The following is a 17,686-nucleotide window of genomic DNA, read 5'->3' as shown; positions in this document are numbered from 1 at the left end:
AAAAAACTGTTTCTGAAGACTTCAGAAGTCCCAGGTTTCCTAAATTCAATATGACTAATCACACTGGGTTGCAAATACACTTGATGAAATTGAAATTTTTATTCCCTTGAAAAACCAAAATACTGTAACAGGGATAATATGAAACCCATGTCTTGGATGCTAGCATCAAATTGGTCATTGGTAGACTTAAGAGACAAGTATTTTATACTTTAAAAAAAAAAAAATCTTTCTGATTTCAAAAGTCTAAATCATTTTCTATTAATCAAATGACAGTGGTGCAACATTAGACTAGCCCTGCACAGCTCTAATGGTTTTCCTGTGATCAATTTTTCTGTAGATGGCATTTATATTCAACTGTAGTTCACACTGTGAACTCAATTCAAAAACAACTTCTTATGTTGCACTTCTAAGTAACAGCATGGGGTTGACATTTGGGCAAGAGAGAAAGAACGTAAGTGCAAGATGAAATAAAAGCTTAATGCTTCCTTTATGTCTAAATATGGATTGATTGCATATTTATAGGAAAAAAGAATCTAGTGCAGAGGGTTAGTCAGTCAATGTCAGGGGCCAAAGTGACCCATAATTCACAAACACTTTCCGTTACTTGGGCGTCAACAATGTCTTGGTTTTGTTTTTATTCCTTTTAGAATTGATGTAAATATTTGTCTCCCTTTATTGTACATCTGGAGTCCTGGTGTGGTGCTGTGGGCTAATGCGTCAGATTGCAAAGTCATTTGAACTGCAACGTCAGTGGTTCAAGCTCATCAGCTACTCCTTAGAAACCCTATACAGGGTTGCTATGGGTCAAATCCAGCCCATGGCACTTAATAACAATTGTAAATACGGATCTTCTTTACATGACATCAGTGCAGCGCCCCTCAGTTTTCTTTCTCCACCCCCCCCCCCAACATCACTTTTATGCCAATGCTAAGCCACGGTACTAACAATGGAAACAATGAGTTTTATCTATCCTAATTTTTTTTTTTTTTTTGGTGGTCGTGAGAATATACACAGCAAAACCTTCTCTCATATACCTGTTCATGTGTTTGTTGTTGTTGTTGTTAAGTGCCTTCGAGTCGGAGCCGACCCATAGCGACCCTGTACAGGGTTTCCGAGGGTGTGTATATGCATACTATTCAGTGACCTTGATTTTATTCTTTTGAGTTGTATAGCCATTTGCACCCTCTTTGATTGAGTTTTTCTATCCTTATTAAGATCACCTCAAGGCCCCCTAAGCTTCCTCTCTTGTCCTTTAAGCACTTGTTTTCAGTTGAAAGCCATAGGGTTAGATCTTAAAAGTGCATACTGCTCAAAGCAAACCTTCTTTACTAGTTAAATTAACCTATTGTTTGGTCTTTAAATGGCCTCCAGATATTTTTTGAATAGACTTTAAAGATTATCTCTGAGCAGTAGGTTCAGGGGTTCATTCAGCCTCCAGACAGGCTACAATTTGAAACTCTATTCTGCAGCCCAGGCTTTTTATTTTATTTTTTTCCAATCAGAATTCTGTCATAAAATCTGGAGTGTGGTGGTTCAGCTCCTAAGTGCCTTCACGTAGGTTCCAACTTAGAGCGAGCTGTGTACGGTTTCTGAGGAGCGGCTGGTGGATCTAAACCACCGACCTTGTGGTCAAGTGCTTATCCTACAGTACCACACCAGGATCAGGACTCTATAGGATAAGCACTGGACTTCAAGTCACAAGGTCAGCAGTTCGAGCCCCCTGACCTCTCCATGGGAGGAAAATGAGGTTTTATATTCTTGCAAAGATTTACAGCCTCCAAAATATTTTGCAGGGTCGTTGTAAGTTGGAATAGACTCAATGGCACTTAACAATAAAAAGAACAACTATGAAAACTTTGATCAAAATGGTCAGTGATGGTAACCAGCCCCCATCTAGTTCTTCAGCTTTCAAGGCAATGAAGCAGTAGTTCATGGAAGCAATCAGGCCCACAATCCGTATCCTCCACCCCACCCCCACCCCCATCCCCATCCTATTCTGGACTCTCATTCTTCTCGGTGCTCTAGCTGAAGACAAATCAGTTTGGGGGGCTCGAAAAGTTCTTTGCAAGCTTTTAAGGTACCAGGCACTCCACAATGAAGTAGGAGGTAGAATAGAAGCTCTAAACATGTTATTGGGCCCCTTAACTGGAAAGTCCTGTGAACCTATAACCGTAAACCTACAAATCAGGGAACACGTCCCCATGAGTTACTACTTTTACATAAGCAGCTGCAGCAGATGCTCTCTCCTCTTTCTGTTGTTGTTGTTATGTGCTATGGAGTCGATTCCAACTCTTAGAGACCCTGTACAGGGTTTCTGAGGCTATACATCTTTACGGGAGCAGAAAGCCTCATCTTTCTCCCGCGGAACAGCTGGTAGTTTTGAACTGCTGACCTTGCGGTTTACAGCCTGATTCGTAACCACTATGCTACCAGAGCTCTTTCTGTAGCTGGTGTGAACACAGCTCTGTCACACAACTTTTGTCAATTCACCTTTTTACAAATGTACAGTTTGTTGACAGCAATTACAATAAGTAGTTGTGAAGCCATACCCTTAATCAATTTTCCATCCCAGTTAACTCCCTTTCTTCTAGTGTCTTAACATCCCCTGGTAACTCTGGTCTTTATATATTTGCCTTTTCACATCTTTTCTCATAAGGGAGATACTATAATATTCATCCTTTTGTGATTATCTTATTTCATTCAGCTTAATGTCTTCAATCTCCAAAGATATCAAGCCTTCATTTCTCCTGCTGGTTTTGCTGTATTCCATTGTATATATGTACCACATTCTGTATATATTCATCCATTATAGATTGTTTCTACCTTCTGAATATAGTGAATGGTATTGCAAAAATGTGGTTGCACAAGGTTCTCTTTGTGTCTCTGTTTTTAAGTCTTTGGGGTATATACCTATTTGTGGAATTGCTGGATCATGGTATTCTGCTTTAGATTTTTAGAGGAATCACCTTACTGATTTTTCTAAAGGTTGTACCATACTGTACTCCCATCAGCAAATGGTGTAAGGGTTCCAATTTCCTCACAGACTCTTCTAATTTTCTGACTTACATATTTTTTTTAAATGTTTTATTTTAGCTAGCCTGTTGTTGTTAGGTGCCATCAAGTGAGTTCTGACTCATAGCAACCCTGATGTGGCACTGTGGGTTATTGCACTGGACTACAAAGTGAGTTTGAACTGCAAGGTCGCCAGCTCAAGCTCACCAGCTGCTTGCCCCTCAGGTTGCTGAACTTATTCAACGGCGCTTAATAATAACAACATTTGGGTTTCCAAGGCTGTAAATCTTTATGGGAACAGAAAGCCTCATCTTTTTGCCACAGACTGACTGGTGCATTTGAACCCATGCATAACCCATTACAATACTAGGGCTCCCTTAAACTGCCATCCTAGGAGTCCTGGTGTAGCACTGCGGGATAAGCACTGGACTGCTAACCAAAAGGTCAGCAGTTCAAATTCACTAGCTACTTCTTGAAAACACTGTACATGGTAAAAATGAGTTAGAACAACTCCATGGCACTTAACAACAACAGGAGAGAATGAAATGGTATCTAATTGAGTTTTAATTTGCATTTTTTTGATGGCTAATGATGCTGAGCATCTTTTCATTGTTTGGTGGCCATTTGAAAGTTCTCTTTTGTGAAATGTCTACTCACATCCTTTGTCAGTATTATGATTAAATTATTTGTATTTTTAAGCACTGACATTTATTAAAAAAAAAAAAACACCAAAACCAACAAACACTATCATCTCGATTATCATAATAAACAGAAACAAAAGTGGCAATCACTTCTGTAACTACATATTCTGCTCCTTCTGTTGGGTGGTACCTTTTCCCACTAACTCCTTTTTATCTTTTATGCGATTACAACATATGGTGGTGGAGGTTATATGCCACCAAGTTGGTTCTGACCCATAGTGAACATGTATAGCGTTTCCAAGGCTGTGAATATTTGCAGGAGTAAAAAGCCTCATCTTTCTCCTGTAGAGCAGCTGGTAGATTCAAACTGCTGCCCTTGAGGATAGCAGTCTAGTTCATATTCCACTATGCTACCAGGGCTTTTATTGGATCATGTAGCTTTGCGCATATAGGCATATTGATTTGCCTTCATACGCAGTGTCTTTATTACACTATATATGGTATTAATTATTTATTTTTTTGACAACATGGATTGCCTCCTCCTCACTAAAATATCAATAGGATGAAGAGAAAGGTCATGCTTACTTAAATCTAACCTTGTGCAAGATTTATCTTGCGATAGTTTATCCAGACAGAAAAGGTAGCAATTTTGGTAAGGTAGCAATTTTGGTAAATGTGAGTTCAGTTTTCTCAGATTAGCAGTGGATCATCATATCTCAGACTGGAAACCCTGCCAGGGATGGTAGCAAAGAGCGATGGATGCAGATAGCTTCTGCTCTTACCATGACTCATAAGTCATTTTGATGCCATCTCAAGGACATGGAAAATCAAAGTTAGATTCAGGGATAGTGCCTTGGTGTGGTGTGGCGATTCACAGCACTAACAACAACAAATACATATATATTGTGTTGTTGTTGTTAAGTGCCGTCGCCGTCGAGTCAGATCCGAACCATAATGACACTGTACAGGGTTTCTGAGGAGCGACTGGTGAGCTTGAACCGCTGACCTTGCAGTTCAAATGGCTTTGCAGTGTGTGTGTGTGTGTGTGTGTGTGTGTGTGTGTGTGTGTGTGTGTGTGGATATATAAAGATGAGGCTTTCTGCTCCCATAAAAGATTTACAGCCTTGGAAACCCTGTAAAGGGTCGCTATGAGTCTGAACCGACTCCACGGCACATAACAACAAATCTTTTCTCCTGCAGAAAAGCTGGTAGTTTTGAACTGCTGTCCTTGCTGTTCGCAGCCCGATTCGTAACCACTACGCTACCAGAGTTCCATATATCCATATACAGTCACTCACACACACACACACACATTGTTGTTGTTGTTGTTGTTAGGTGCCATCGAGTCAGGGTTCATAGCAACCTTAGCGGCCTTATGCACAGAAGAACGAAACACTGTCCGATCCTGGGCCAACCTCACTGTTGTTGCCACGCTTGAGTCCATCGATGCTGCCACTTGGCCAATCCATCTTGTTGTGGGTCTTCCTCTCTCCCTCTTTCCCTCCACCTTATCAAACATGATACTCTTCTCCAGCGATTGGTCCCTCTTGACTATATATCCGAGGTATGAGAGATGAAGTTTGGCTATCCTGGCCTCCAAGGAGCACTCTGGCTGCACTTTATCCAAAACGGATGTATGCCCATGGCATTTTCAATATTCTCCTCCAACACAACACCATAACTCAAAAAGCATCAATTCTTCTACGGTTTTTCTTATTCACTGTACTGTTTTATTCTATTATACACTTCCTTCAGAGATTTTTTTTTCTTTTATATACATATATAAAAGAAAATCTCTGAAGGAAGTGTATAATAGAATAAAACAGTACATGTTAATTCACACTGAACTGTGTCTATGCTATCCTATTGGTTGCTTTAGTGTTCATCATATCATTAATTCTCAGAGCAAACTCTAGAGGCAAATATCACCATGTCTGTTTTTCAGACAGAAAAAGTGGGCTCATAGTTATCAAGTACTTAGATCTCTCATAGCTAGTGTGCACCTGAGCTGGGATTTACAACCAACATAGACTCATTCTGAATTCCTTGATCCTTACATTATGTAATGTTGTCTCTCAAATGCCAACACTATGAGAAAATGCAGGAAATACAAATATGTAAAAGGGGCAACTGTGGGAAAAGATGAAATTGCTGTTCAGTTGGTTCTGACTCATAGTGATCCTATAAAGGCTTTCTGAAAATCAGCTGGTGGGTTTGAACCACAAATCTTACAGTCAGCAGTCCAGTAACACCATACCGAGAGAAAGATTGCAAGAGACAAATGGCATTTGACTGTTTATAGGTATGGCAGAGGCAAGGAAAGGTATGAAGATACATAAAAAAAAGATGACCTTTCCCTTAGTTTTTCTTCTTAGGAATAGAATGGACCACAGAATTACATGAGGGACAAGTGGGGTATGATTCTATTTTTTTATTTTTATGACCTTGAGTATATTCCACCTGAGTTTAAAGACCATCTTAATAACAGATTTGATGAATTAGATACTAATTACTGAAGACCAGAAGCATTGTGGAATATCAAGAATACCATACATGAAAAAGGCAAAAGGTCATTAACAAGACAGGAAAGAAAGAATTTTCCAATCAGTTTGCTAGGTAGTTGTCTTTCGAATTTCTTGGCATAGACTAATGAGCCCCATTAATTTGTTGAAACATTTCAATTTTGTATACCAAAATTGTATTCCACCAATTATTAGAGTCTTGTTTTTCTTCAATGTCTTCAGTGCAGCTTGGACTTTTCCTTCAGTGCCATCAGCTCTTGGTAACATGGTACCTCTAGAATTCATTGAACATCAACCAATGCCTTAAGAAGAAAAATCTCAAGCAATTTCTGTTTTGGAATGAAAATTGAGAGCATTGAGGAAGTTAGATGTTTAGAGAGGAAGACTATAAATAAGCCCAGTGGTAATGGGATGAGAAGACTCAGAATATCCTAGTTTGTACTATATTGGTCTAACGAGGGGCATAAAGTCTTTTTAAGCATCTGTTTTCTATTATCTAGGAATTAAAATGCCAACCTGATTTCTCATAAAAATGTAATGAGATGATGTATGTAGAAATTCAACATAGGCTCTTGCACACAGCAGTGTTCAATAATTATGCAACTGCAGTTAGCAGAATCTTCTTCCCAAACCTCAGACCCACCCAACACCATAGCTCTTGGCCACCCTTCAGATCTGGAATGGTACACAATTTTCATGCGAAAGATAGATGGGTATTGTTGTTTTTGTTAAGTGCCGGTAAGTCCATTCCAACTCATAGCAACCCTGTATACGGTTTCCAAGAAGCAGCTAGTGAGTTTGAAACACTGACTTTGGGGCTGGAGGAGGGCAGGGAAGGAGAAACAACAGCAACTCTAGTAAGGTATGTGCAATTTGGGATTAGCAACCATTCAAGATCAAAGGAGCTCTGGTAGACTAGTGGTTACGAATTGGGCTGCGAACCTCAAGGTTGGCAGTTGGAAACTACCAGCAGTTCCGTGGGAGAAAGATGAGGCAGTCTGCTCTCGTAAAGATTTATAGCCTCAGAAACCCTGTACAGGGTTGCTATGGGTCGGAATCGACTCGATGGCACTTAACAACAACAACAACATGATCAAATCAAAAGGGCAACATTTACCTAAGGACAAAGCTCAAAAGGAATGGGAAAGAGGGTGGAATGTAAACCAGAACCACAGGAAAAAAGTGGAATATCGGTTGTTACATGAAGGAGATTGCAGTGATAAAAGATTGGGCTGATAACCTCAAGGTCAGCAATTTGAAACTGCTAGTTGTCCCTCAGGAGAAAGATGAGGTGTTCTGTTCCCATAAAGATTTACAGTCTCGGAAACCCTGTACAGGGTCACTATGAGTCCAAACCAATTCCATGGCACATAAGCACCACCACCACCACCGCCACGATTTGTTGATGGTAAAACTGATGATCTGCTCTGTAAACCTTCACTCAATTCTCAAAGTTTCATTAAAAAAAAAACCTAAATCTTTCTTCTTACTTTTACTCAACAGATTGTAGTGCTGTATCTTGGGCTAAATTAGTCTTTATTACATAAACTTTTCAAAATATCTCCCACTCATTAAACTACCTAATTCAAGTCACAAAAAATATATACATTTTAAGTAAATAGTTGGTTTCTCTTTCACGTTTTAGTATTCCTAAAACTAGCCAAAGGAATTATGTATAATAAAAGTTAACAAGAGAGTTGTTGGTTTAACAATTGCACCAAAATATCAGATTATCAACATGAAAATGTTTCCTGTTTTTTATAAGAACACTATAGTTACATATCTCTAAGTGAGCCTCAGGGTCAGCAGTTCAAAACTACCAGCTGTTCCGTCAGAGAAAGATGAGGCGTTCTGCTCCCGTAAAGATTTACAGTCTCAGAAACCCTGTACAGGGTCGCTATGAGTTGGAACCGACTCCGTGGCATATAACAACAACAACAAAGTGCCATTGATTTTGTTTTGGACAGAAGCTGAATCACACAGAAGAGTTTTTGTGCTTTTGGCATCTATCCTTCAGTGAGAACTAAATATCTGTCTGGATAGTCTTAGCACCACTGATTGATTAGAAATTTTCAGCCAGATTTTTAGATGATTTGAAAATTACTGGACTCTAGAAAGCATGGAAGCAATTTGCATGTAGTGGTATCTGATTATAGTGACTTAATGATTATAGTGACTTAGTCTACATTGAGAAAATAACAGAAGAAAACTAGAACTAAGTCTCTAGCTAACCAGCTCTTGAGGTAAACTCACAGCCCACGTTGTGCCAAATTGGGTGGACTGCAACAGAGATGGTTCAAGATTTAGGTCCTCACATACTCTCTGCTTAAAATGGGGTAATCCTAGTGTTTATGTATTTTTTCTTAGTCATTCCATCATACTTTCTCTTTTCCAAGGTGCTTCTCTAATTATCACCTCATGCACCTTATGGATAATTTGGAAAGTGAGTGAGGGCAAGAGGGGATTTCCACTTAACAGCTCAGAAATTAGAGAAAATGTTTGTTTCAGCCTGTTTGAGGTCATGAGTCTGTGGTGAAGCTAAAATTAGAACACAGCTCTGTTTCTCTGGTGATGTCAATATAGATGAATAATGTACTTTGTAATCAAAGACCTATTAACTTGACAGTTTCAAGTTGTTTATGCACATAATAAGTCTATGCATAAAGGGGTAAAACAAACCTTTAATACCACTTGATTTTCACTCTACTCAACCACCTGTGATTCCCCAATATAAAAAGCAAAACGAACACAGCATTCCTAGACAGCTGGATTGGTTGTCTTGGTTAGTGGCAACACATTGGTGCTCAAACCAAAGTAGTTGCCAGCGCATGGATGGTTGATTTTTCTGAAGTAGATTACCAAGCCTTTTTTCTGAGTTCACCTGTAAGTGAATGGGGAACTTGTGGCCTTGCAGTTAGCAGTGAAATGCTTTAACCATTTGCACACCAGGCACGTTCCTTCATGTCTTACTCTTTCTCAGACACAAGTAAGCATATTTATTTCTCTTTGCTCATCAAGATTCAGAGGAAAAGAATGCATTTTTAAAAACCTAACACTAATAATTTAGTTTCCTCTAAAAGAATATGTAAAATGTAAGCGATCTTAAAAATACAAGGGAGCTTCAAAAAACTTGTGGAAAGCTTCTTCTGTCTTTTAGTTCCATATTTCCATAAATTTTTGAAGCCCCATCATATATTTTGCATCTATTACTGACTTACGGGGCTCTGGTAGTGTAGTGATTATGAGTTGGGCTTCTAAGCTCAAGGTCAGCAGTACAAAACTGCCAGCTGTTCCAAGGGAGAAAGATGAGGCTTTCTGCTCCCGTAAAGATTTACTGCCTCGGAAACCCTAGAAAGGCTTGCTATCAGTTGGAACTGACTCCATGGCCTATAACCAACTAAAATTACTGATCTATATAATCAGAACTGTTTGTATTCATAATCATGCCTCATGTTACAGGTTGTTTGTACAATACCTGACTCAATCAAAAAGTAAAAAGCAGCAACAATCAATAGTTAAGCGTTTTTTAGAAGATGCTGTGTTTGCTAATGGCACTTGGTATATTCAGAGACAGAAAAATTATCAGAAGACTTAATTCTTGCATTAGAGGGTCTTCCAGGTAAACTGTAGTGGAAAGAAATTTGAGGGGGAAAAAATCTAGATAATTCACAGTGCTAGGAGTATGGTACTGTGGGATAAAGCACTGGTGTGCAAAGTCAGAAGTTCAAATTCACCAGCTGCTTCTTAGAAACCCTATACAGGGTTGCTATAAGTCAGAATCGACTCAACAGCACTTAACAACAACAGGATTACATTGGACTCATGGTATAGTGCTATAGGATAAGCACTGGACTGCTAACTCCACTAGCCACTCCTCTGAATCTGCTCAAAGGCACTTAACATGGTACAATGCAGAACGATTGCACAATCAATAACAGCAAACATTTGCTGAGCACCTACTAAGGCATGTGCTAGCTGCTTTCTCTTGGTTAGCGCTTGCAATCCTAAGGAAAAGTCGATGAGCAAATAAGTGTTGTTAGGTGTCACTGAGTGAGTCTGACTCACAGTGGCCCTTGGTGCAACAGACTGAAACACTGCCTGACCTGCACCATCATCACAGCTCCTGCTTCATTTGAGTCCAGTGTTGTTGCCATGGTGTCAATCTCACTGATGGTCATGCTCTTTTATGCTGACCCTCCACTTGACCAAACACCAGGTTCTTTTCCAGGGACTAGTTCTTCCTGATATGTCCCTTAGAAGACAAAGTATGGCCATCTACCCCGCCCCCTCTCTGTTCATTTTACTTTCCCCTCAATTTTCAGAATAGGAAACTAAGATCCTAAAAGACTAAATAAGCACGTATGGTTCTAAGGATGAAAACCCAGCTTTTGAACTCAGGTTCGACATGTGCCATATGCTTTCTATTCATTTTCTCTTGTAAATCCTGAGTGTATACTCTTACACATCTACAGAATACCTCCTCCTTTGGGGATTGTAGAAAGCACTTGTCAGTGTATTTTGATTGATACATAATTTCAACAAGTATTAATAAGAGTTCTAGTGTGATACTGTAGGATAAGCACTGGACTGCAAGGTCAGTGGTTCAAACTCACCACCTGCTCCTTGGAAACACTATACAGGGTTCTTATGAGTCGAAACTGACTCGACAGAACTTATCAAGAGAAAGCTCACCTAAACAAATAATCTAGACAATACAATGATAAAATGAGAGGAAAGAAGGGGAGATTAAGCAAAGGACCATGGCACTTAGAGTATTCTGTGTACTTACGAGCCTTTTTGGTGGTGATATTGACGGGGGCACTGGAGGGTCCTGTCCCAGCAGTGTTGTAAGCTCTCACAGAAGCAAAGTAGAGTGTATTTGCTTTCAGCCCTGTGATGTTTTTGGTTGTGACATTTCCACGGACTCTAATTTTACCAATTATGGATTCTTTGGAGTCATCTGTCCAGTATAACACCTGATCATTAAGAATGAAGAGCAAGCAGGTCATTGTTTCCCAACAACTATCAACTAATAAAAGAAGTAGGATATGAGAAGGAGAGAAAAACATAAATGATAGAATGTACTGTAAACAAAATAGATAAAGGCAAAGTATCAGCCTATTATATATAAAGAGGAAATAGACATAAAATTCACAATAAAATTTAAATAACTGAGACTTTTAGATTACCAAATACATTTTAGGTAACAAAAATAAATCATATTATGAGATATCTAAAGAGTGTAAATTAGATTAAAACAGATTATATGCCATCAACCAAATATTTCATGTATAAAAGTTTACTGTTGGCATTTCTTCCAGAGTTCTTTGAATCACACTTAAATTTTTCAGTTTACACTGATACTTTCCTATGCATTAGCAATGCATTCGACAGATCAAAGATAACAAGAGATTATAAATCTAGGTGTGTGCCTTGGAACTCAAGAAGTCAGAACATTTGTGTGAAATTAAAACAAACAAAATACATAAGATGCTTTCAAAACTGATACAGGAAAAGTTATGTGTTTAAAGAAACCCAAGATTGTAGAGTTACAGAAAAGAGTTTAAAGAGAAACATAACAGCAAACCGAGTGCCATTAAGTCGATTCCGACTCATGGGAATCGTATGGGACAGGGGAGAACTGCCTTATTTTTCTACCATGGAATGACTGATGGGTTTGAATTACTGTCATTGCAGTTAGAAACCCAACGCTTAACCCCCTATGCCACCGGGGCTTCTTTTAAAAAGAAGGGGAGATTAGAAATGGATGTTAAGAAATCAGTGTCAGATAAGTGGTGAAGCAGTCCAGGCATGGAGCGACAGAGCTATATAACATATAAGTAGAACTTTCTATTTGGATCAGAGGGCTCATATGAGGGAATGAGGGGATGTAAAATTAAGGAGGTTTTACAATATGCTTTTTTTAATTCTATTCCCAAAATGAAATGAATCACTTTATCCATTTTGTGAATCAATAAACTTGTGAGATAAAAGAACAATAGGAGATTAATAATTCTCATACCTTGACTGTCTAAGAAAGAAGACCCAAACATGTGAAGTGTTTTGCTTTACTTTATACAGATTATAAAGAACAGGTTGAAGAGAATCTGGCTTTTTTGTTCTGTCTTTTCCAATGTGATTACATCTTTTCAAATCTATCTCCAATTTTCAAATAGGTTTCCTATTGAAACTCTTCTAGATCATTTCAGATTGTTGAAGATTATCCAGACATTTTTCTCATGCCAAGATGTAAATATGACTCAAATAGCTCAAATAATAATAAATTATCAACTGACCATTTTTAAATGGCTTTCATTTGTTAATTTGATTGTCTCTGGTCATTTGGAAAGACTATCTTTTCATTCTCCTTATCTAAGAATGAGGTAGGAGTAGATGACTGAACAGGAACTACTGTGCTGGGTAAATGAAATGAATGTGGATTACCTCATAGCCCAGCACTCGACCAGTGTTTCTATTCCAGTCAATAGCATTCCAAGAAACCTCCATTTCAGAAGCAGAGACACTCTGGACAGAAGTTCCTTTTGGGGCCAGTTGAGGTTCTACCATCCAGAGAAAGATAAAACCAACTTTAACAGAGTGGTTCATGTAAAACCGAACTTGTAATAATACACTATTTCCAAGAAGATTATTTCAGAGCTGACCTCAACTTACCATCTTCCCCAGAGTAGACAATAGACACAGTACTGAGGGATCCTTCTCCTTCGTTATTATATACTCCCACTTTAACTTCAAAGGGAGAGAGGGGGATGATACTTTCATTTCTGTAAATGAATCTTGATGATTCCACAGAAACGACTCTTTCCTTGGTCCAAGTTGTTGAGCCAACTGGTCGAAACATAATGATGTATCCAAATCCCTCACCATTCTGTAGTTCTTCTGGAATTGACTTAGGCAGAATGTGATCAAACAATAAGTATTTGCAAAACTATGTCATTGAGCTATCATAAATGTTCACTGATTATTTCCTACACAGAAACAAATATGGGTATTTACCTTGTTTAATGAAGTATTGAAAAATTACTTTTATTTGAATACAAATTTGGAAAATCATTCTACTTAAAGGTACACAGATACATAATTGAAGCTTTTAACAGAAAATATAAATAAGGCTTCACTATGTTTATCTTTTTCCATGATTATTCATAAGTTTTAGTAAAATGGTTTAGAAAATTGCAAATTTTTACAAATTAAAACATAATTTTGATATGAATCTTTAAACAGTGCAAAATTAACTTAGTAACCATTTATTTCAAGCCTGGAAATGCTTTAGTTTCACAAATTTATTTTTGCATAAATTCTTGTGAGATGTGAGTAATAATAATTCTTGTGTAATAATACATATACTATGACAGATAGAATATTTATTTTTAAAAGTATAAAGGACCTCTAGTATATTTTATCATACATACTCACTTGTAGTATCAGTATGCATTTCTTTCTGAAATTTAAAAAGCTAACTCCCACAGAAAGCAAACTGTAAAATACATCTAAAATCTTAAGTTACTAAACTTATAAAATAGGAATTTATATTTTCCCATAATGCTGTAGACATTAAGCATTACACATAATCATATAAAGTAAGTAAATGAAAATGAAACTATGGTTTGAATTTAGACAAACGTTTCAACTAATTACAAGAAAAGTGTATAATAGAAATCAATGTTGTCTTTAGTAATTTTTCCAAAGAAAAATGAAAAAACGCTTGCCTCTTTTTTTTTCTTTCTCCTCTAAACATTTCCATTCACTAATATGGGCATACACGAGTCCCTCATGTCCACAAATCCATTCCTGTGATTTCCTTATTCATAGGTGTCCGTTTATTGTATGACTACATTCTGCCCCTGAGAACTTATCTGATTACCCAGTTATGGCACCAAAACCAAACATAATCATCTTGGTCAGTATCCTGGAGGCATTCTGATACAAAATCTTTATAGTGATTAATGAATTCAGTGAATGCCTTTCGTCCACTTGCATAGTTTGATTATAAAGTATATAGATGTTGTTATGTGCCGTGGAGTCGGTTCCGACTCATAGCGACCCTTGTACAGGGTTTCCGAGGCTGTAAATCTTTATGGGAGCAGAAGGCCTCATCTTTGTCCTGCGGAGCAGCTGGTAGTTTCGAACTGCTGACCTTGTGGATCGCAGCCCAATTCGTAACCACTATGCTACAAGAGCTAGAAACCCAAAAATTGGTAGCATAAAGTAGACAGACAATAAGCAGAAGCCATGCAGTAGCAGGGACACTGAGGCAATAAGAGCAAGGAGGAAACAGAAGGTATAAATTGGAGAGAGAGGAGGCATGAGGTTGAATGGAAAACTGGAAGGATAGAAATTAAGTAGTGCTGAGTTAGAAGCATGAGAACCCATTCAAACTGGAGCTGTAGGATTAGAGTAGCTGTCACCCACCCGTCTAGAGCTACTTTACACAGAACAATGATGGACAACACTCGGTTTTCCATTTGACCTGTCTGCTTAGATGCTGAGATATTTTTCTGTCCTTGTTACTTATCATGTCACTTTAAAATAAATCCCTATTAACCGAGATGGCCTGAGTTGGTGTGTATTTCTAGTCATGTGAAACAGTAACAAATAGAGAAAGTAAAAACAGAGGGGAAAATAATACATTTTCTGAAATCTGGGAAAAGAGAATGTTTCCTTGAATTAGCTTCTCTTCTTTTTTTGTGGCGATCAGGACTAAAGATAATTCTGAGTGGGATGGGAGAGATTAATTACAATTTGCTTCTTTAGTCTTAGATTTAATCAAGATGGTTAGTCATCAGTGTCCGGAGAGCACTTGAGTTCTTTTGGTCAAGTGCAGTTAATGTGTCTCATGGTGTTTCTTAAACATGTTTGACTCCATCATACTCAGTGTGGTGGTGGTTGTGTGGTTTCAAGTCAGTTCTGACTCATAGTGACCCTGTATATGGATTCTGAGGCTGTCAATCTTGTTGTTGTTAGGTGCCATCAAGTGAGTTCTGACTCATAGCAACCCTGGTGTGGCACTGTGGGTTATTGCACTGGACTATAAAGTGAGTTTGAACTGCAAGGTAGCCAGCTCAAGCTCACCAGCTGCTTGCTCCTCAAATTGCTGAACTTATTCAACGGCACTTAATAATAACAACAACAACATCTGGGTTTCCAAGGCTATAAATCTTTACAGGAGCAGAAAGCCTCATCTTTCTCCCATGGAGTAGATGGTGGACTCTAACTGCCGATCTCGGATTTAGCAGTCTAACACGTAACCAGGGCACCTTTAATGTTCATTAAATTGAAAGTTATTAACATGCATTACCTGAACACCTCCTCTTAAATATATATAACTTCTCTAAAGAAATTTGGGCAGTAAAGAAAGGTGACTCAGTATTAGCACATCTATGATGCCAAATATGAATAATAGGTGGGAAAACGCATACATTAGTTTCTGAAGTAACGTGCAAAGTTAGATCCCAAGAAAAACCACACAGGTAAATTATTTTTATTTTACTCAATTTTAAAAAATAGGGTCAGCAAACTTCTGCAACAGTCAAGAGAGTATACATAAAAAACGTATATCATAACTCCATGAAAGCAGCAATAGACAATATCTAAAAGAATGGGCATGAAGGTAAACTAATTTATGTAGAACAACAGGTAACTGACCAGATTTAGCCCATGGATCAGTTTGTGGACCCTTAAAGTAAAAAGATACTATAGAAACCATAGAAAGGCATTTTATAAAAGTTGTTATTCTGTCTCTCTCCGACTCTACAACGCCCCCCCCCCCCTTTCAGGATTTTATCCCAGTGGTAAACAGTTTAGGGCCAGCTGTAGCCATTTGGGGAGTCTATTTAGTTTTAAACAATATCTTCCCCTTTTTTAGATTCTCTACGCAGTAGTCTTTGCTGAGCAGATCTGTGCGCATGTGTAGTAGAACTCACTAGGGAGAAGATTCTATTGATTTGATAGTGAGTAATTGTTATCATAAGGAGCTCTGGTAGCATAGTGGTTACGAATCAGTCTGCGAAGTGCAAGGTCAGCAGTTTGAAACTACCAGCTGTTGCGTGGGAGAAAGATGCGGTATTCTACTCCCATAAAGATTTACAGCCTCGGAAACACTGTACAGGGTCGCTATGACTTGGAACCGACTCCACGACACATCACCAATTGTTATCATGACTAACTGTGACTGTCACAACTGTAAAGGTAGAAGTTTTATAACAAAAAAATGGGGCTGTGGTAGTTAATCTTACAGTCCAGAAACACAGGCTCCTAGTAGAATGTGGGACCCTATCCAGAGAAGCAGCGACACCAGAGATGGAGGCAGAGATGAGGACATGGAGAAAGGGAGCAGCTGAGGACTCAGGGAATGAGAAGGTCTGAGTGCTGGTGGCCAGGAGACAGGCTTGCAGAGTGTGCCTTTTGGTTGTTTAACTGATTATATATTCCTGAGTGTTTTTGTGTACATCCCCGACAGCGCCCCCCGAAAAAACAGAGGGAATAGAATCAAATACTGTTGAATGATGATGCACAGAGGAGACTGTAATCATTTCAATAAAATGATAGTGTAAAGCCGATGTTCCCCCATGGAAACTATCACTCCATTCACAAAAAAAATTAAAAACAAATAACAGAAATAGGAGTTGTCTATAAGTCTGACATACATAACCAGGGATTGTTGTTGTTTTGAAGTGCCATTGAGTCCGTTCTGACCCATAGCGATCCTGTCTATAGTTCCTGAGAAGCACTTGGTGACCTTGAACTGCCAACCTTGCAGTTCTAACAGCTTTGTAGTCTGGGACAGTAACCCATAGCAGCGCACCAAGATTACCTGTATTGAATTTTCTCAAAAGTATTTTATGAATCAATTTTTATAATTTTCGTTATCTTGACAATACTGTAGGTTACAATGATTGATTTTCATATATTGAACAAGTCTTGAAATAAACCCCACTTTATCATGCCAGAAAAAAAGAGTTGTTAAGTACCATTGAGTCCTTTTTGACTCAAAGCAACCCTGTGAAGGGTTTACAAGAAACAGCAGGTGGGTTTGAACTGTTGACCTTGTGATTACCAATCTAGGGCTTATCGTTTGCACTACACTAAGGTATCCTTTAAAAAAGTCATGACAATGTTGGTGTTGTTAAGTACCATCGAGTTGAATCTGACCCATAGCGACCCTATATAGGGTTGCCAAGGAGCAGCTGGTGAGCTTGAACCACCGACCTTGCAGTTCAAATGGCTTTGAAGTCTGATGCATTAGCCCACAGCACCACACCAGTTTCTATTAAAGAATCTCACCTTCCCTCCCATACACATACAGACAATGCAAAATGAATCATTTACCATCTAAAGAGTTTCTGAAAATGTGGGAGAAAAAAAATGTTCTAAAGCCAGGCACAATTTCCTGTGAACTAGGATAAAAATGCTTGTATTGCCTTAGAATCATATTGAAAACTAAATATATTCAGTATCACACAAAATATTTATTATTTAAGGTACATCAAGACT

At 38.4% G+C, this 17,686-nt stretch overlaps 1 protein-coding gene across 3 annotated transcripts in view; it reads right to left on the bottom strand.

The window, feature by feature from the left end:
- Positions 1-17,686, bottom strand: part of CNTN6 (contactin 6) — a 606,070-nt gene that overhangs the window by 9,349 nt on the left and 579,035 nt on the right. For all 3 annotated transcript variants that reach the window (XM_006868658.1, XM_006868659.1, XM_006868660.1), the window contains 3 exons: positions 12,848-13,082; positions 12,620-12,735; positions 10,965-11,151 (listed from right to left, as the gene is read on the bottom strand). In XM_006868658.1, the coding sequence (XP_006868720.1) occupies positions 10,965-11,151; positions 12,620-12,735; positions 12,848-13,082 (538 nt within the window). The remainder of the gene's footprint in view (positions 1-10,964; positions 11,152-12,619; positions 12,736-12,847; positions 13,083-17,686) is intronic.

Source organism: Chrysochloris asiatica, unplaced genomic scaffold (assembly GCF_000296735.1).
Source record: "Chrysochloris asiatica unplaced genomic scaffold, ChrAsi1.0 scaffold00121, whole genome shotgun sequence".
NCBI lineage: Eukaryota > Metazoa > Chordata > Mammalia > Afrosoricida > Chrysochloridae > Chrysochloris > Chrysochloris asiatica.
The sequence above is the reverse complement of the archived record's forward strand: the minus strand, read 5'-3'. Positions and strand labels throughout refer to the sequence as shown.